Source organism: Alligator mississippiensis, chromosome 5 (genome assembly GCF_030867095.1).
Source record: "Alligator mississippiensis isolate rAllMis1 chromosome 5, rAllMis1, whole genome shotgun sequence".
Lineage (NCBI taxonomy): Eukaryota > Metazoa > Chordata > Crocodylia > Alligatoridae > Alligator > Alligator mississippiensis.
This window is the reverse complement of record NC_081828.1, coordinates 218,952,566-218,973,229: the sequence shown is the minus strand read 5'-3', so window position 1 is coordinate 218,973,229 and position 20,664 is coordinate 218,952,566. Positions and strand designations below refer to the sequence as shown.

Below are 20,664 nucleotides of genomic sequence, written 5' to 3'. Positions count from 1 at the left end.
CCTTTGAAGGAAGGGAAACTGCCCAGGGCTCAGCACGGTTCAAGGAGAACACATGCCCCTAGGGCACTAATGGGACCTCCAAGCCACCCATTACAGTCCCACCCAAGCCACCAGTATAAAGTATAACCAAGCAATAAGCTCCTTGACTATAACTCATGCTAGCTCCACATTGGGTTCAAACCTAAGCTGTCGCCTATTGGGTGTACAACCAGGCTTCCTCCCACTTGGGACTGTGTTCCCTTGTAAACCATCAGCACCTTGCTAGCAGCTCCCCAGGCTGCTGTGCTGTCAGCCAGGCTCTCCTCTGCAGCTTTCAGGTCAGGAGCTCCTTCGTCTGCATCCTTCTGGGCCAGGCTGCCTGCTCTGGCTCAGCCCCTGGGCTTATATGTGGGCTTATATGGGAGGAAGCCATTCCCCATTTGGTCACGTGGCTCCCTGACCTGCCTCAGGTGTTTCATGAATGGACATGCTGTGTGGCACCCAGTGAAGTGTGCTGCTGTTGATCTTGCTGCTGCAGCAGGGTCCATGCTCTTCCTGCCACGCTTTTCTCCTAATCTAGCAGAAGCCTCCTGGATCACAGTTACAGTCTCAGCTTTTAACTGAGTGAAATCTAGTTGTTTAGAAGTCCTCCAAGCCTGCTGGTGCCTCTGCTTTCCATAACCTGCTGCAAAACTAGCGTTTTTCAATATAGATGAAAAAGCCTGAATCAAATATTGTTTTTCAATATAGATTCAATCAAGAACTGGTGATTTTATTGCCTGGATTTTCTCTCTCTCTATTATAACGACATTCAAGTGGAATAGTGACCATCATGTAGGCCATCAGCCAGAACAACATGAGTAATGATAGAATCAGCAACTACATTAATTAACTTTTGGTGTGTTTTAGGTTTGGACAAACCTCCCTGTTACCTCCATGGCTCCTATTGAGAAAGAAGCCATTGGGATGCCGACTCTGGGGCGTCCGTTCCAGCTGGGGATGCTGTACGACTGCCGCACTGACGCCCCCCTGCCAGGTAGACCTCAAAACACTGAGTCTGCTTCCTTCTCCTGGTTTCCAGCTGTGGGGAGGGAGAAGGTGTTTTTAATGGATGAAATTCTGTTGCATAACAAGTACCTCTTAAATACCAAGCTTTCTAAATAGTTCCACATTGTAGCTGCCTTTAGTTTTATCACACCATTCATTTCCTGAACGTGTGGCAGGTTTACTATTTGTGGTGCTAAACATGTCTGTTTTTACCACAAAGGTAAAGTGGGCCATGGCTCTGATACATTTAATTATGATTAAGGCACAAGTAACTGTAATAAATTAATGAAAATAATTTTAATTCAATGTGATTAATTTAATTAAGCACTTTTTATTCCATTGTTTAGAGACTAACATTAATGGGTTTGGACTTTTGCAGATGTCACATTACTGGACACCGAGGTCCTTCACAAGGACGTGGATATTGGGGAGCAGTGTGAAACAGAATTTCAGGTCATTGCTTCTGACACCATTGAAGACAAAACCTCCATGCTCCGTATGGGCCCGGCATTGCAGACCAGCTTCCTGTGCGGTTTGGTTGAGGTGAAAGGATCTGCCGCATATCTAAATGACACCACGAGGTCCCAGCGCCAGGCCCGAGTCACTCTCCGACACCAGACAAGCACGAGGCTGGAGCGACTGACTATGAGCCATTTAGGGCTCCAGCAGGTCCCTTACCCGGCTGTACCGGACCAAGGCAAAGCGACTCACGTGGTCACTGCTGTGCTGTACGGGGCCCAGGCTTTCTTTGTGTTTGATCAGGAAGTGGGTTCACTTGAGGACGTACCAGAGACACAGGGCAACATGAAGCGGCTGATAGAAAAACTCCCTCAGATTTCAGCAGGACAAGATGGAGAAGTCGAAGTGGATGACAGAGAGAAAGAAGAGGCTCAGCATATCCGTTGCACTTACTACGGTGACTTTGCTCTCAAGGACAATCCATCAACTTACCAAGATGCCACGAGAGTGTGTGCCACCCTCCCAAAGCTGGTGGGGGACGGTGGGGAGAAGGCCGTCCCGCTGAGAGTCTGGCTGTACCCGCTGAGCAGGGCCGATGCTCGAGGCGCTGCGGTGGTCCGTGAGATCAGTGCAAGGCTCACGGCTAAGGCCCAGGCTGTCCTGGAGCAGCTGAACGACTGCGACAGGCAGTGCAGGGACATGATGAGGGACAGCACGGCCCTGCGCTTCCCTGCAATCCAGGGGAAACTGCAGCAGTGCCAGGCGCTGTGCACTCAGTACAGACAGGCCTTCCAGAAACAGCTGGCCGCGATCGTCCCTGCCATCCGTGCAGGAGGAGCAGAGGAAGGGTGTCTGGAGGAGGCTTTAATGAGCATTGAACAATCACCATTCAGTCCTCAGCACCTCAGGGATTTTCTGGATCTAAGAGTGAGAGAGTTGAAACTTGTGAACATGTACCTCCCTTTGCTAGATGGGGTGGAGGTGATTTCTTCAGAGGAGGATCTAAGGGACTTTGTATCTGACCCCATGGTTAAGTATGTTGTCTCCTTTACTTTTACTTCTTTACATAGAGAGGAGCCATTTCTATCAGGTTTAGACGCCTGGCTTCACACCGCGGATGAGAAGAAAACCTGGGATCCAGCCTCAGCCTCTCCTGCCTGTGAGGAATCAAACTGCCGGCTGTGGTTTGAGCACGACGTTGCACAGCGCAGAGCACGGGACTCTGCACGTTTCTTCTCAGACTTCGTACGTGTTAATAAATGTAGCGGGAAGACTCGGTTCCTAGCGACCTCAGTCTCAGACGAGGACAACCCAGGAGCTTCCATTTACCTGTATGAGGATGGGGAGCTGGTCTGCACCAACTTTGAGCCTCCAGCAAAGCCTCTTCCTCCCCTGATTGCTGGAATCAGCCATGACCGTGTGCAGCTCACACTGAAGCCAGCAGCTGTTGGACAGGCTGCAATAACTGGCTATCGGGTGGAGTACAGAAGAGTGGGGCAGGAGGACTGGACAGCTGTGAGTGTGTGCACCAAGCAAGAGACATTCCCAGTAGCAGGGCTGTGTGCAAACACCGAATACCAGTTCCGATGCACTGCAGTGAGCAAACCAGGGCTCAGTGTCAGCAGCAAGGAGACTGACACTGTCAAAATGGCCCCAACCAGCCCCCCTGGGAAACCTGCAAGTACTACTGTGGGATCAACTGCCATCGCCCTGACTTGGTGTGCACCAGCTGTCATTGGAGAGGGAGTCACTATTAAGGAGTACAGGGTGCAATGTAGGGAGGAAGTTGGAGGCGAAAACCTGGAGGGGAAAGACAAATGGCTGGAGCACAGAACAGGACAGAAAGCCGAGTTCAGTGGGCTGAAGTCACAGACCCTCTACAGGTTTCGAGTGTCAGCCGTGTGTTCAGACGGGGCTCTGAGCGCCCCTAGTGAGGATTTACTTATTTCAACATTACAGGTAAGAGACAATGGAAAGAAATCTGCATAATATCCCCCTCCACTTGCCTTCCAGCTAGCTGATGACTGAGCTTTGGTGCGCTGTCTCCACTCTACATGGAGGGGGATTCATCTGCACCGGTCTGATTCCCAGGGCAGTTGGGAAGAGAGGACCCAACGGATAGTCAGTTATATGGTAACAGAAGCTGCTTGTTAGGTAATGCTTACTACTGGGGATATTCTGCAAGGCCCGTAGCTTGGGTTTGTGATGCATGTGTGACTACATACACACCCTGACTCTTTAGGTTACAGATTAGAGCAGGATGAGAAACAGGCACCTTGGCTCAGGGGTGCTACACATGGGCTGGGGACTTCTGTGCCTTTCAAATGTGTTTCAAGCATTCATGGCCTCATTCTCCATATTAACATTTCCTGTGCCACTGGATGTGGCCTTCCCACCACTCCTATTGAGTGGGGAGTGCCTGGGTGTCTCCTGTGAACAGTTAACATGTTGGATGGTTGCATGCTGACAATGTACTTCCATTTGTTCTTCCAGTGTTTGATCAACAGTTTCTAGCTAGGTGAGCCTAGTTTCTTGAATACAGGTTACTGACCAAGGGAAGGCACTGAACATAATATACCTGGATGGAATTTCCTTCCCCTTTGTGCATCTAAGTGGCAGATGTAAGAGGCACTTATAGCCCTGTAAGAGGCATTTTGGGCACTTATGAGCAAACATTGATACTACTGCCCCTACAACATGGACATTTTAAGCATGTAAGTGTAGCCTGAGCTCTTGCAGAGTACACTGCTGTGCAATGAGCAGACACTGAAGCCACAAAATCTGCTGCGACTCATGCCAAATTCTCCAGCCTCAGGAGTCACCGGTCACACAACACTTCAGACCCCCCTGTGAACAGCTGGTTAGGAAGGTATGCCACCTGTATCATGCAGTGCCACCTGGGGAGGAATTCGGTGATCTCACCCCTGCCAGAGCACTGCTGATCATGAAGTCACATGCCCCGTGTTTGCGATGCTGCCTGGGGAGTGGTTTGAACCAGCACTGGAACCAGGCTGGTTGTGAAAGTCCATGTGCATTGCATGTCATGGTACCCAGTGGTTATTTCAGGACCAGCACAAATATGAAGGACAGATTGCTGGATTTGCCACAACATCTGCTCCATCATTGCCTAGCCCATCTGCCAGGTGGGCCCAGAACTTGTTCACCCTGTTCTCCATTTGAGACAATAGGGAAAGCTAGCAGGAAAGCTGGTCAAACCTTCACAACCATGCCATTTACCATGGCACCAACTGCTACATTTTTAAAAACATTTTTGTAAATGTTCCCAAACCGTTTCCATTATGGAGTGTTTCCAGTGTTACTCCTGGCAACACCCCATGGGATGTCCTTGGCTAAATATTTTTATCATTGATTTTATAGCTCTCAGCAATAAGGCAGTGTATCTCATATTTTTGTCAAGTGAAATCTAGTTGTTTAGAGGTGCTTTAAGCATGCTGGTACCGCTCCCTTCCATTCTCTGCTGCAAAATTAGAGCTTTTCAATATAGTTGGAAAAGACTGAAGCAAATACTGTTTTTCAATATAGTTTGAATCAAGTACTGGTGATATTATTCCCTGGATATTATCACTATCGTTATACTGGTATCCATGTAGAATACTGACTGTCATGGAGATCAGCAGCCCCAAGAATGTGGCTAAAAGTAGGTTCAGTGACTACATTACTTACAGGGGACTCTTGGTGTGTTTTAGGTTTGGGCAAACCTCCCTGTTACCTCCATGGCCGATGTTGAGAAAGAAGCCGTTGAGATGCCGACTCTGGGGCGTCCGTTCCAGCTGGGGATGCTGTACGACTCCCGCACTGACGCCCCCCTGCCAGGTAGACCTCAAAGCACTGAGTGTGTTTCGTTCTCCTGGTTTCCAGCTGTGGGGAGGGAGAAGGTGTTTTTAATGGGTGAAATACTGTTGCACAATGTATGGCTTTCAGTACCAAAATTTCTAAACTGTTCTGTTTTAAGAAATGATTAGGAGGAATTAATCTTTCTATTGAGACCACATCAAGGAAGCAGTCATTCATTTGACCACCTAAAGGGTTCCCCGCACTAGCATAAAATGCTTGTGTTAAAATGTGTTAGTTGATGTGTTTGACCCAGCACCTGCTGAAACCCAGGTGTAGAAAAGAGGGCTTGGACTGCATCACATACCATCATATGAGAAGAGTCCAGCCCCATCCTCTTTCTAATCCCCCTGCAAGGAGGTGAAGGCTGCTATTCAATACCCTCAGTCGTCTCTTCTGCAGACTAAATAAGCCCAGTTCCCTCAGCCTCTCCTCACCAGTCATGGGTAGGGCCCTGAGAAAATCATGGATTTCTTGTAGAAAATTTGCAGCATATGTGCAGTTAAAGCACCATTTTTCATGGAATATTCACAGAATTACAATTGCCTGGTAATTTTGTAAATATTCCCTGAAAAATTATACTTTACCCATGCATGTGCTGCATGCAGACACACACCATGCCCCACCCCCAAGTGTCCCCAAGTCTTGGCCTTGCAAACCCCTTTCCCCCCACCCCTGCCACATACACTTACCTTCATCTGGTTGCTGGCGCTGCTTCCATGATCCTGCCTCTGGGGCATCCAGGCCAGCTGGGGATGCTGTATGACTGTCGCACTGATACCCCCAAGCCAGGTATACCTCATAACACTAAGTCTGCTTCCTGGTTTCCACGTGTGGGGAGGGAGAAGGTGTTTTTAATGGGTGAAATTCTGTCGCATGAGTACTTTAAAATTCCAAGATTTCTAAACTGTTCCACTTGAAGAATTGATTCAGGGAATCATTCTTTCTGTTGAGACCACATCAAGGAAGCAGTCATCAATTTGATCACCTCATGGTTTACCCACATTAGGATAAAAGGCCTTTGTAAAAATGTGTTAATTAACAGACATGAATCTGTGTGTAGACAAAGAGAGAGAGAGGCTTCCCTTGTCCAGAATCAGATCAACCACCTGGCATGGGCCCAGAGTGAAAAACAATCTCCTTTGATTCTAAAAAAAGGAGGTAAATGGGATCAGCAATAACCTGTCTTTTTAGTCATGGGTCATCATGATATGCAATGCCTCATACACCAACTAATAAACCATCAAGAACTTATTTACACACTCAGTTTATAACTAGTATGCTCTGAGGTAACTACGAGGACCCTGTATCCTTTGCCTTTGAGCTTGGTGTCTAAGAGAGCAGGCCTGTGTCTGTGTCCATGGCACAGGAGCCGTGAGCAGTCCCTGCTGTTGGCGTCCCTCACCCGAGCTCCCAGGGTCTCAGTGCAGCAGACGGTGGCTCCTCCCTTGCAGTCCCTGCAAGAGAGCTTATTCCTGCCCTGACCTTCCTCCCCTGGCAGAGCAGGGAGCAATGTCTGGGCTGAAGTCTGTAGCAGTTCCCCTGCCCAGCACAGCCTCACACCACCCAGCACATGCATCCCCCTCCCTGGGCCCTGCCTGCCCCTGGGGCTGCTGGTGGGCTGGAGCAGTCCCCTGCTCCCTCTGGCACACTGAGCCTGCCCTTCCCTAGTGCCTTCTCAGTCACAGGGAAACCCAGGGCAGTCTCCAGCAGTCTTCCCTGGTTCTGCACCCCTCTCCCCTCCTGTGCTCACCCAGCCACACAGGGCTCATAGGAGGGTCTTCCCTGACTTGGGGTCTCCTGACAGGCAGATCCTCTTTTGTGCCTGCCCCTGCAGGGCTCCAAGGGGGAAGAGAGGAAGAAAGGATACTGTGTTTCTCTCCCATGTAGCCTCTTTCTGCCACCTCTACAGGGCTCTTACAGGGGCTCTCTGAGGGATGGCTATGGTGAGGTCCTTTTCCTGGCCTCCAGTCTGTCTCTCCCCCTGTCTCTTCCCTTCGTTCTCCTCCCCAGGAAAAAAAAAACAAAACTGCTCTCCCTTTTTAAATAAGACCTCTCACCCAATCCCAGGTCAGGATTCTTCCTGGCTTTTGCTAACTTTCCTCTCATTCAAGGAGGATTACACCTCCATTGCTTGAGACTGTAGGGGGGCTGTTAGGAAGGCTAAGGCAGAGACAGAACTAGGACTATTGACCAGGATCAAAGATAACAAGAAGTCCTTTTTTTAAATACATGGGGAGTTAAAAGAAAGCACTGGGTAATGTTGGGCCCCTGCAGGACATGCTTGGCAATCTGGTGGTTTCACCAGATGACAAAGCTAACCTATTTAACAATTTCTTTGCCTCCATTTTTCTGAGCAGGGGCCGGGACATCCCCCGCACTAGGATTCCGGAAGGACTCAGGAGGGGCACAGCCAGGCCTAGGGGCATAAACGACCTAGTCAGGGAACTTCAGGTGGGACTGGACATGTTCAAATCAGCAGGTCTAGATGATCTCCGCCCCAGGGTGCTGAGGGAATTGGCAGAGGTCATTGAGGGACCCCTGGCATGGCTTTACGAGCACTCGTGCTGCTCTGGCGTGGTGCCAGAGGACTGGAAAAGGGCCAACGTGGTCCCTATTTTCAAAAAAGGGAGGAAGGAGGACTCAGGAAACTATAGGCCCCTTAATCTTACCTTGGTCCTGGGGAAGCTCTTTGAGAAAATTATCCAGGAGCACGTCTGTGAGGGGCCGGCAGAGGAGATTATTCTTAGGGGCAATTAACATGGGTTCATCAGGGGAAGGTCCTGTCAGACCAACCTGGTAGCCTTCTACGACCAGGTCACAAAATCCTTGGACACAGGTGTCGCGGTGGACCTGGTCTTTCTGGACTTTAGGAAGGGCTTTGACACTGTCTCTCACCGCATTCTCATTAAAAAAAAAAGTAGGTGACTGTGGTGTCAATGCCTATACAGCCAGATGGGTCACAAATTGGCTGGAGGACGGCACCCAGAGAGTGGTGGTGGACAGGTCATTTTTGAACTGGAGGGATGTGAGCAGTGGAGTCCCCTAGGGCTTGGTCCTTGGGCCTGTACTGTTCAACATCTTTATCAGTGACTTGGATGAGGGGGTGAAAAGCACCTTGTTCAGATTCATGGATGACACTGAGATGTGGGGACAAGTGGGCACGCTAGAAGGGAGGAATAGACTGCAATTGGATCTGGACATGTTACAGGGGTGGGCAGATGAGAACAGGATGGGATTCAACACTGAAAAGCACAAGGTGCTGCACCTGGGGAGGAAGAACCAGCAGCACACCTACAGGCTGGGGAACTCCCTTCTCGTCAGTCCAGAGGCAGAAAATAATCTTGGAGTCATTATTGATTCCAAGATGAACATGGGCCGACAGTGTGGGGACGCAGTCAGTAGGGCTAACTGCACCTTGTCATGCATCCACAGATACATCATGAGCAGATCCAAGGAGGTGATCCTCCCCCTCTATTTGGCACTGGTTAGGCCACAGCTGGAGTACTGCATCCAGTTCTGGGCGCTGCACTTCAGGAGGGATGTGGACGACATGGAGAGGGTCCAGAGGACGGCCACCTGCATGGTCAGGGGGCAGCAGGGCAGGCCCTACAAGGAGAGGCTACGAGACTTGAACCTGTTCAGCCTTCACAACGGAAGGCTGAAAGGAGATTTGGCGGCCATCTATAAACTTATCGGGGGGACCAGCGGAAAACGGGAGAGTCCCTGTTCCATAGATTCATAGTTCCATAGCAGCTAGGGTCAGGAGGGACCTGAACAGTTCATCTAGCCTGACCCCCTGCCACAGGCAGGAATGCATGCTGGGTTCACAAGACCCCAGACAGGCGATCGTCCAACCTCTTCTTGAATTTGCCCAAGGTAGGGGCGAGGACCACCTCCCTGGGAAGTTGGTTCCAGATTTTGGCCACCCTAACTGTAAAATATTGCCTTCTGATCTCCAACCTAAACCTATTCTCCATCAGCTTATGACCATTGTTCCTCGTCACCCCAGGTGGTGCTGGGGAGAAAAGGGCTCTGAGAATTTGCTGTTGATCTCTCCTGATGAGCTTGTAGGCAGCCACCAGGTCCCCCTCAGCCTCCTCTTGCTGGGTCTGAAAAGGTTCAGGTCCTTCAGTCTCTCCTTGTAGGGCCTGTCCTGCTGCCCTCTCACCAAGCGGGTGGCCTCATCTGACCCCTCTCCAGGCTGGCCACATCCCTTTTGAAGTGCGGTGCCCAGTATTGGACACAGTACTCCAATTGTGACCTGACCAAAGTCACATAGAGGGGGAGGATCACCTCTCTGGACCATCTTGAGATGCACCTTTGGATGCATGACAAGGTCTGGCTGGCCTTGCTGACTGCGGTCTGGCATTGGTCGCTTATGTTCATCATGGAGTCAATAATGACTCCGAGATCCCTTTCCGCCTCTGTACTTTCAAGAGGGGAACTCCCCAGCCTGTGTGTGTGCTGTGGATTCCTTCTCCCCAGGTGCAGCACCCTGCACTTGTCTACGTTGAACCCCATCCTATTCTCGTCTGCTCACTTTTGTAGTCTGTCTAAATCTAGCTGCAGCCTCTCTCTCCCTTCAAGTGTGTCCACCTCGCCCCACATCTTAGTGTCATCAGTAAACTTGGACAGCGTGCTTTCCACCCCCTTGTCCAAGTCGCTGATGAAGATGTTAAACATGCAGGCCTGAGGACCGAGCACTGGGGGACCCCACTGCTCACATCTCGCCCGGTTGAGTACAACCCATCCATCACTACTTTCTGGGTACGCCCCATCAGCCAACTTTTTACCCATCCAACTGTGCAGGCATCAATACCGTAGTCGCTTAATTTATTGATGAGGATGGGGTGAGAGACAGTGTCAAAGGCCTTCTTAAAGTCTAGAAAGACTACATCCATGGCGACACCATCATCCAAGGTTATAGTTACTTGGTCATAAAAAGCAATCAGGTTGGTCTGGCAGGACCTGCCTTTGGTGAACCCATGCTGATTTCCTCTGAGCATGATCTCCCCTGCAGCCCCCCCTCCCCCCTCCACCTGAGAGGGTCCCGGAGTAACAAGGAATAATGGCCACAAGCTGATTGTTAGTAGGTTCATGCTAGATATTAGGAGGCACTACTTCACAGTCAGGGCGGATAGGATCTGGAACCAACTTCCAAGGGAAGTGGTACTCACTCCTACTTGGTGGGGAGAGTCTTCAAAAGGAAGCTAGATAATCACCTAGCTGGGGTCATTTGAGCCCAGCACTCATTCCTGCCCATGGCAGGGGGTTGGATTTGATGATCTTCTCAGGTCCCTTCCAGTCCTACCTACTATGAAACTATGAAACAGTACCCCCACCCGGGGTCACATCACTCTTCCCACTTCAAAGACAGCAGCCTCCAAAGCAGCTTAACTCACCCTTTCCAGTGATTCAAAATAGCTGGAGAAATGCTGAAGAACAACATGACAGCTGAAGCAAAGATATAAAGCTAGCTACCAAGCCAAAATGAGGCACTCCTGCTGAAAAACTGCATGCGCTGAGCCTGCAGAAACACTTCTTATTCCCTCGATTAGACACTAACACTTATTGGGTTTGGACTTTTGCAGATGGCACATTACTGGACCCCGAGGCCCTTCAAAAGGACGTGGATATTGGGGAGCAGTGTGAGACAGAATGGCAGGTCCTTGTGTCTGACACCATTGAAGACAAAGCCTCCACGCTCCGTATGGGCCCGTCATTGCAGACCAGCTTCCTGTGCGGTTTGGTTGAGGTGAAAGGATCTGCCGCATATCTAAATGACACCACGAGGTCCCAGCGCCAGGCCCGAGTCACTCTCCGACACCAGACAAGCACAAGGCTGGAGCGACTGACTATGAGCCATTTAGGGCTCCAGCAGGTCCCTTACCCGGCTGTACCGGACCAAGGCAAAGCGACTCACGTGGTCACTGCTGTGCTGTACGGGGCCCAGGCTTTCTTTGTGTTTGATCAGGAAGTGGGTTCACTTGAGGACGTACCAGAGACACAGGGCAACATGAAGCGGCTGATAGAAAAGCTCCCTCAGATTTCAGCAGGACAAGATGGAGAAGTCGAAGTGGATGACAGTGAGAAAGAAGAGGCTCAGCATATCCGTTGCACTTACTACGGTGACTTTGCTCTCAAGGACAATCCATCGACTTACCAAGATGCCACGAGAGTGTGTGCCACCCTCCCAAAGCTGGTGGGGGACGGTGGGGAGAAGGCCGTCCCGCTGAGAGTCTGGCTGTACCCGCTGAGCAGGGCCGATGCTCGAGGCGCTGCGGTGGTCCGTGAGATCAGTGCAAGGCTCACGGCTAAGGCCCAGGCTGTCCTGGAGCAGCTGAACGACTGCGACAGGCAGTGCAGGGACATGATGAGGGACAGCACGGCCCTGCGCTTCCCTGCAATCCAGGGGAAACTGCAGCAGTGCCAGGCGCTGTGCACTCAGTACAGACAGGCCTTCCAGAAACAGCTGGCCGCGATCGTCCCTGCCATCCGTGCAGGAGGAGCAGAGGAAGGGTGTCTGGAGGAGGCTTTAATGAGCATTGAACAATCACCATTCAGTCCTCAGCACCTCCGGGACTTTCTGGATCTAAGAGTGAGAGAGATGAAACTTGTGAACTCGTATCTCATGTTGCTAGATGGGGTGGAGGTGATTTCTTCAGAGAAGGATCTAAGGGACATCGTATCAAACCCCATGGTTATGTATGTTGTCTCCTTTACATTTACTTCTTTACATCGAGAGGAGCCATTTCTATCAGGTTTAGATGCCTGGCTTCACACCGCGGATGAGAAGAAAACCTGGGATCCAGCCTCAGCCTCTCCTGCCTGTGAGGAATCAAACTGCCGGCTGTGGTTTGAGCACGACGTTGCACAGCGCAGAGCACGGGACTCTGCACGTTTCTTCTCAGACTTTGCACGTGTTAATAAATGTAGCGGGAAGACACGGTTCCTTGTGACCTCAGTCTCAGATGAGGACAACCCAGGAGCTTCCATTTACCTGTATGAGGATGGGGAGCTGGTCTGCACCAACTTTGAGCCTCCAGCAAAGCCTCTTCCTCCCCTGATTGCTGGGATCAGCCATGACCGTGTGCAGCTCACACTGAAGCCAGCAGTCCTTGGACAGGCTGCAATAACTGGCTATCGGGTGGAGTACAGAAGAGTGGGGCAGGAGGACTGGACAGCTGTGAGTGTGGATAACAAGCAAGTGTCATTCCCAGTACCACACCTACGCGCAAACATTGAGTACCAGTTCTGCTATGCTGCAGTGAGCAAACCAGGGCTCAGTTCAAGCAGTGATGTGAGTGACACTGCCAGGATGCTCCCAACCAGCCCCCCTGGAAAGCCTGTAGCAGCTTATGTGGATTTGTCTTCCATTTCTTTGAGATGGGAGGCACCAGAAGTCATTGGAGAAGGAGTCAGTATAAAGGAGTACAGGGTGGAGTATAGAGAGGAAACTGGAGGTGAAAGCCCTGCACAGAAAAACAAATGGCTGGAGCGAAGGACAGCAAAGAAAGCAGAGCTCTGGGACATCTATGGGCTGAGGCCAGGGACACCCTACAGACTCCGAGTGTTGGCTGTGTGCACAGGTGGGAGCGTGAGTTCCTTCAGTGAAGAGGCCACCATCTGCACGGCAAAGGTAGGAGCAATAATTGTTTCTATGTAGGTCTACAGGAAAGTGTTGCTGGAAGGCACCTCATGCACAGTTCTGTGGTGACAGGGAATAGACCTGCAATGGGAATCCTTTTCCCAGACATATAGAAGCCAGGAAGGTCGTTGGCTTTAACAGTGAGAATCCACTAAAGAGATCAGACAAATATATGTAGTTGCGCACAAAGCTGAATATGAATTAGTCATTGTCCAGATCAGCTTTTTCTTCTGAAACCACACTGCTTCCTCCTGCAGTTTCAGGAGGCCGTGTTGTGTGGGAAAAAGTGTTTCTATGAACTTTGGACCAGAGCTAAGTTTTTTCAGTGCCAAGAACCTGCATAAGAGGCAGCTGGGGACCCCCCCCCCCCCCCGAGAGATCAGTTACACTAAGGTTTAGAGCATTCAAGCTATCCCTAAAGGGACCAAGGGTGGGGGCAGAGGCTGTTTTAGGGACTACGGAGGCTTCATGGTGGGTCTAGGTGGAAGCAGGGGAAGGTTGGACATGGAGTAGGGAGGCAGGCATGGAGCAGGTACAGGTGCACTGAGCCAGGCAGGAGTGGGGAGCAGGGAGGGAACTCCAGGAGTGACTGGGGTGGAAGGGCCTGGACTGGCCCCCAGAGCAGGGTGGGAGCATTTAGGGAGGAGTGAGAGAAAGACATGGAAGGGGGAGGGCTCAGGGGCTGGATGGGCACTTTCATAGCACAACAGCAGTACAAAGGCACCAAATGCTTGGTCATTCAGACTGCATGTAGTGGCCCCAGGAAGTCTAGACATCCAAACAATGTCATCCTGGGTATTTAGGAACAGATAGAGTCTATACCTGAAAGGGAGTACACAGCTCCCAGGCCCTGAGCTTGTCTGAGCCCAGGCTGGTGGGCAGGGTGTGGGGGGAGGGCACGAAATGTGGACAGTGCTGAGCCCAGGTCTGTGCACTACCATTCGTGATTGTTGCACCTTGGTCATCATCACTCTGGAGTAATGACATTGTTTGGACTTCGTGTTTCAGCCTGAGATGAATCCGGAGAGACAGGAAGAAGATGGAGAAGGTAAAGGAACAACGGCATGTTTCCTTAATGACTATTAAGCCGTGCTCCAGAGCAGGCACTGATGCCAGCAAGGCATGAGCAGCCGGTATGTGGGGCACGCAAAAGGCCTGGGAGGAGACAGCAGCACAGGGGAAGACTGGGCCAGAGAAAAATCAGAGCAGCTGATGACACACTGTGCAGGACTGGGATCTTAAAGCAGAGCAGCTGATCAGGCAGGGGAAGGGGATGGGAGTGTCAGTCAGGGAGGGTGCCCGGGGTAATTCGGGCAGGTGCTTGACTGCTCTGAAAATCCAGCCCAGGTTTCGCTCCTTGGTGGCCAAGAGAAAGTTTGTTCTGCACCTTGCCAGGGGCTCTGTCTGCTGTTCCAAACTGGCTGAGGTGGCTCCCGTGGTGGTGCCCAGTTGGGCTTTGCTCTGCGCTGGGAGAGGCGGAGCGCAGAATTAATGGGATAGAGCACTGCAGGGGCAGCCCTGCTGGCACTACAGAGCCACCTAAATGCACCTTCCCCCAATACATAGCCCTTTATCCTAGGTCTGGCCTGGCTCAGCCCAGCTGCCTCTGCTCTACATGGCAGAACTCACTCAGGCATGAACCAAGGCATCCCTGGGGGACTGGCTGATCATGCTCACCACTCCCTGTCCTGCACACCCCCACAATATGCAGTGTCTCCAGGCCAGCAAGCTAAGCCCTTGCAGCATCTCTAGATACAAGAGCAGAAACTTCAGGAGCTACCGCTGTTCCTTTACTTCCTCACAATGACCCAGTGACTCTTTCTCTCCACAGGCCCAGGCCTTGGCATCTACTGCTCTGAGCTGCGGATTGTTCTTACTGGTAAAACTGGAACTGGGATAAGCGCAACAGGAAACACTATCCTAGGGGGGCGGTTTTTTGAATCTACACTCGCAGCCCAGTCATTAACAACGAAATGTACTAAGAAGACAAGCAAGCGGGATGGCAGAGACCTGGTGGTTGTTGATACTCCCGGCTTGTTTGACAGACAAGTTTCTGTAAGAGAAACTGGAAAAGAAATAGGGCGCTGTGTGGCTGTCTCCTCCCCAGGTCCCCACGCCATTGTTCTGGTCATGAAGGTGGGGTGTTTCTCTGCAGAAGAGAAAGCAGCACTTGCCCAAATTCAAGATATATTTGGGGAAAAGGCTGTTCGATACATGATTGTCTTGTTCACCAGAAAAGATGATTTACAGGGAAAGAAATTAGAGGACTATTTAACAGCACTTAATGACAAAGATCTTCAGCAGCTGCTAGAAAAATGTGGAAATCGCTGCTTGGCTTTCAATAACAAAGCAACAGGACAGGAGCAGGAGGACCAGGTCTCAGAGCTTATCCGAATGATCGATGAGATGGTGGAGGAGAATGGAGGTGACCACTACACCAATGACATGTACAAGTATGCTCAGAGGAAGAAGCTTCAAGTGAAAATGAAGGAGCTCAGGATGGAAAAGAAAAAATAGGAAAAATATCTCACCATAATGAGGAATGTAAGGAAGTAGAAGAGGAATTACAAAGATGACAGGTGACAGGTGCCAGTCATCCCTGCACACAGCCTGCAGCCAGTTTTTAAATGGCATGAAATAATCGGGTTGTTATGAATTGTTCTTTATAAGCATGGTGCATTAGTTTCCACTGAAGTTTAGAGCTACAGTTTTCAGGCCTCTTTTGAACTCAGCCTTACAATGAGATTGGGCTGGTGCCTGGTGCTTGTCATGGCTAACAGCAATTAAAAACATAGACCTCCCTTCTGCTCAGAAGCCACTTATCCTAAGCAGGATCTGGTCATTAAAATACTCTTGATTAACAAGAGTCAACAGAGCAGTTGAGACGGACAGTTCAGGTCGTCATAGGATGTCATTTGTCTGTCCCTGTCACATGATGCTGCTTCTGGTCCTGGACTAAAGTTCTGCTAATAAAAGGCTAAGGCAGGGCTATGGTCTGGATTTGCAGACAAATAAACTTTCATTTGAATATTCATGGAACCTGAAGGTTTTCATACACATTTCCATATCCAATATAAAGCTCCTCTTTGCAAAAGTATTTCGGTATAAAGGCCTTAAAAATATTATCATTTCAATGTCATTCTCATGGGCAAAACCCATCCACATACAGATATGGCCAAATTGGTTATCTTCTAGCATCATAGTATCTTAGTATCAATGTAGCTAGGGTCAGGAGGGACCTGAACAGATCATTTCGCCTGACCCCCTGCCACAGGCAGGAATGAATGCTGGGGTCACAAGACCCCAGACTGGTGATCATCCAACCTCTTCTTGAATTTGCCCAAAGGAGGGGTGAGAACCACTTCCCTGGGAAGTTGGTTCCAGATTTTGGCCAGCCTAACTGTAAAATATTGACTTCTGATCTCCAACCTAAACCTGTTCTCCATCAGCTTATGACCATTTTTCCTCGTCACCCCAGGTGGTGCTGGGGAGAAAAGGGCTCTGCCTATTTGCTGTTGATCTCCCCTGATGAGCTTGTAGGCAGCCACCAGGTCCCCCCTCAGCCTCCTCTTGCTGAGGCTGAACAGGTTCAGGTCCCTCAGTCTCTCCTCATAGGGCCTGTCCTGCTGCCCTCCCACCAAGCGGGTGGCCTCCTCTGAATCCTCTCCAAGCTGGCCACATCCCTCCTGAAGTGCGGCGCCCAGTACTGGACACAGTACCCCAAATGCGGCCTGACCAAAGTCGCATAGAGGGGGAGGATCACCTCTCTGGACCGGCTTGAGATGCACCTTTGGATGCATGACAAGGTATGGCTGGCCTTGCTGACTGCGGTCTGGCATTGGCAGCTCATGTTCATCATGGAGTCAATAATGACTCCAAGATCCCTTTGTGCCTCTGTGCTTTCAAGAAGGAACTCCCCAGCCTGTATGTATGGTGTGGATTCCTTCTCCCAAGGTGCAGCACCCTGCATTTGTCTGTGTTGAACCCCATCCTTTTCTCATCTGCCCACTTTTGTAGTCTGTCTAAATCTAGTTGCAGCCGCTCTCTCCCTTCAAGCGTGTCCACCTCGTTCCACATCTTAGTGTCATCAGCAAACTTGGACAGCGTGTTTTCCACCCCCTCGTCCAAGTCGCTGATGAAGATGTTAAACAGTGCGGGACCGAGGACCAAACCCTGGGGTACCCCACTGCTCACATCTCTCCAGGTTGAGTACAACCCATCCACCATCACTCTCTGGGTGCGCCTCATCAGCCAATTTTTTACCCATCCAACTGTGCAGGCATCAATGCCGCAGTCACTTAATTTATTGATGAGGATGGGGTGAGAGATAGAGTCAAAGTCCTTTTTAAAGTCTAGAAAGACTGCATCCGCAGCGACACCATCATCCAAGGATTTAGTTACTTGTTCGTAAAAGGCAATCAGGTTGGTCTGGCAGGACCTGCCTTTGGTGAAGCCATGCTGATTTCCCCTGAGCCTGATGTCCCCTGCCAGCCCCCCACAGCTATGCTCCTTGATGATCCTCTCCAAGAGCTTCCCAAGCAACAAGGTGAGTCTTACAGGCCTATAGTTACTTGGGTCCTCCTTCCTCCCCTTCTTAAAAACAGGGACTACATTAGCCAGTTTCCTGATCATTAACCCAGTCTCCCCTCCACCTTCACCAGTGAGCACATATGAGGAGGAGGAGGAGGACACGACTTTGGATGTAATTAATGCATCAGAGGTTCCTCCTCCAGCAAGCCAAAGATTGGTTTCTGTTCCTGAGACAATGGGTACTTGTAGGTATCTCGGAATGGGCATAACCTTTTGCACCTATCTGGCAGGCACTATTTTGGTGCTATTGGGTGGATGTTCTTGGGTGTCTGTGCATGTAGAGATGGTTAAGCATCCTTTTTAATGTTTGGGGAAGAGATATTTCATCACACCACAAAAACTTTTTTCTTATTCCTCTTACCTTCCCGGTACCCCTTGGACAGCACTGATCGGGGATGCCTGACTTCACTGAACTTTGTGGAAAGAGAAACTTGTTGTGTATCAGGCGTCAGAGGGGACTGCTGATAAGTTGCCAACATGAATTGATTTTGTGTGTCATTGTTTGTCTTGTTACTATGCATAGTTGTGTTTTTGTTAAGTCAATAAACCCTTCTTACCTTTCTACCCTCAACCATATTCTCAATCCCGAATCCTCCGCATGCGGCTGGGACACCTTGAGACCCTGTGGGTCAGGATACAAGGGGAATCAGGAGAGGGAGACCTGATGGTGCGATTCTACAACAGGCCTCCCTCCCATAGATTCATAGATTCATAGATGTTAGGGTCAGGAGGGACCTCAATAGATCATCAAGTCCGACCCCCTGCATAGGCAGGAAAGAGTGCTGGGTCTAGATGACCCCAGCTAGATACTCATCTAACCTCCTCTTGAAGACCCCCAGGGTAGAGGAGAGCACCACCTCCCTTGGGAGCCCGTTCCACACCTTGGTCACTCTATAACCGTAAAGAAGTTCTTCCTAATGTCCAGTCTAAATCTGCTCTCTGCTAGCTTGTGGCCATTATTTCTTGTAACCCCCGGGGGCGCCTTGGTGAATAAATACTCACCAATTCCCTTCTGTGCCCCCGTGATGAACTTATAGGCAGCCACAAGGTCACCTCTCAACCTTCTCTTGCGGAGGCTGAAAAGGTCCAGGTTCTCTAGTCTCTCCTCATAGGGCTTGGTCCGCAGACCCTTAACCATACAAGTGGTTCTTCTCTGGACCCTCTCCAGGTTATCCGCATCCCTCTTGAAGTGCGGTGCCCAGAATTGCACGCAGTACTCCAACTGCGGTCTGACCAGTGCCCGATAGAGGGGAAGTATCACCTCCTTGGACCTATTCGTCATGCATCTGTTGACGCACGATAAAGTGCCATTGGCTTTTCTGACGGCTTCGTCACTGCTGACTCATGTTCATCTTGGAGTCCACTAGGACTCCGAGATCCCTTTCCACTTCTGTGCCACCCAGCAGGTCATTCCCTAGGCTGTAGGTGTGCTGGACATTTTTCCTCCCTAGGTGCAGCACTTTGCATTTCTCCTTGTTGAACTGCATCCTGTTGTTTTCTGCCCACTTGTCCAACCTGTCCAGGTTTGCTTGCAGCTGTTCCCTGCCCTCCAGCGTGTCCACTTGTCCCCATAGCCTCCCAAGAAGAGGAGAGTGACCAGGCATTCTCTGGAGAACTGACAGAGGCAGCCAGCGCTAGAGACATGATCATCATGGGTGACTTCAACTACCCTGATATCTGTTGGGAGTACCATTCAGCCAGCTCCTGCAGGTCAGCCAACTTCTTGGCAACAGTAGATGATCTGTTCATGACACAGGTTGTGGAAGGACCTACTAGTGGTAAGGCCACTATGGATTTACTGGTGACCAAAGGGGAGGACATGATAGGTGACCTGAGGATTGGTGGTACTCTGGGCAACAGCAATCATGACCTGATTAGGTTCACCATCCATCATAAGACTGGGAAATCATTCAGCAGAACAGACTGTGGCAGAAATGCCACCGAGGGTGCCCCTCTCCAGAGACCTGTCCGTGCCAGCCTGAGAGGCTGCTGTTGAATCCTTCAGAGCGGGAATCTCCCACCTTGTCTGCATGACAAAAGCCTGGTGCCTGGGAGGAGGATGCACTAGTCACCTGGGCAGGGGGGGGAAAGACCCGGCCCTGCGCGGGCCCAGGTAGCCAGGGATGCTTGGGAGATTGGTCGGTTTGGGGCCAGTATTGGCAGCTTCGATTGGACCGGGCTGCTGAGGTCAGAGAGGTTATTTAAGGGCCCAGTCCAAGAAGAAGGGGGGCAGCCATTAGCCATGCGGTCATCCAGGTGAATCTGAACCTGGCTGTCTCCTCATCACCGCATGCTCCAAGAGTGTCCTGCCTTCAGAGGATACAACAACCACCTCTGGACGATGCGAGTGAGTAAGCTACTCGAGATCCGATTAGATATTTAGCTTCAGTAACTCAGATGTGTGTTTAAATGGCTACCTCAGCCACCCTGGTTTGCTCAATGGGATTCCTTTGATATTCCTGTAAGATTTCTATGATATTGCTCTACCTTTTACCCTGTTTTCACCCTACCCCCTGTAATCAATAAAGTTCTCCTTTGTGACTGGTGTGGGAGACTTATTGAGGGGTGGGTCTAAATTATGCCGAGGAGGCCCCTTAGGTCGGTGGACTAAGGGAGACTTTCCTAATAAGCCCCTGACTTGGGGAAGTGCCCCAAGTGCCTGTATTGGGTCTAGCACCCATTGGACGATCAGGCCTGTGTTCTCCAAGGTGTGCAGAGCCAGAAGTGAGTCCAGAGCCTTGGATGGTGGCAGCGGAACCCCAGGCTAGCGGGTGTGCTCCAGGGAAGGGGTTGGCCGGACGGGAGGCACCCCAGGGAGGCACTCGGAGCCTGGAAGGTGGTTGGGCGCAGGGAGGTGGGCGGCTCAACGCAGGAGCGCCCCCTACTGGCCCGCCACACAGACGTCCTAGATTTCAAAAAGGCAGATTTTGGCAAAGTGAAGAGACTAGTTGGAGAGGCCCTCTGCAACTAGCAATTGAATGATTTGGGAGTTCGGGAATGGTGATGCTTCCTTAGGGAGGTTTCAGGGATATATTGGAAAAGAAAAAAGAAGCATATAAGCAAGGAAAAGCAGATATGGAGATTAA

General features: G+C 50.6%; 1 protein-coding gene across 1 annotated transcript; it reads left to right on the top strand.

Moving 5' to 3' along the window:
* Positions 1 to 894: 894 nt before the first annotated feature.
* Positions 895 to 20,342, top strand: LOC109284866 (uncharacterized). The gene is made up of 6 exons (XM_059729379.1): positions 895 to 1,015; positions 1,406 to 3,444; positions 5,193 to 5,319; positions 10,932 to 12,979; positions 13,997 to 14,036; positions 14,820 to 20,342. Exons 1-6 carry the CDS (start codon positions 916 to 918, stop codon positions 15,503 to 15,505), a joined length of 5,040 nt encoding a protein of 1,679 aa, XP_059585362.1. The 5' UTR covers positions 895 to 915; the 3' UTR covers positions 15,506 to 20,342.
* The last annotated feature ends 322 nt before the right edge of the window (positions 20,343 to 20,664 follow it).

What these genes read in the sequence shown, in the direction of transcription:
- LOC109284866 (XM_059729379.1), top strand. Translation starts at nt 916, where the DNA reads ATGGCTCCTATTGAGAAAGAAGCCATTGGGATGCCGACTCTGGGGCGT. An exon ending in TACTTATTTCAACATTACAG is followed by an intron (nt 3,445 to 5,192) that starts GTAAGAGACAAT and finishes GGTGTGTTTTAG; the next exon opens with GTTTGGGCAAACCTCCCTGT. An exon ending in CCACCATCTGCACGGCAAAG is followed by an intron (nt 12,980 to 13,996) that starts GTAGGAGCAATA and finishes TTCGTGTTTCAG; the next exon opens with CCTGAGATGAATCCGGAGAG.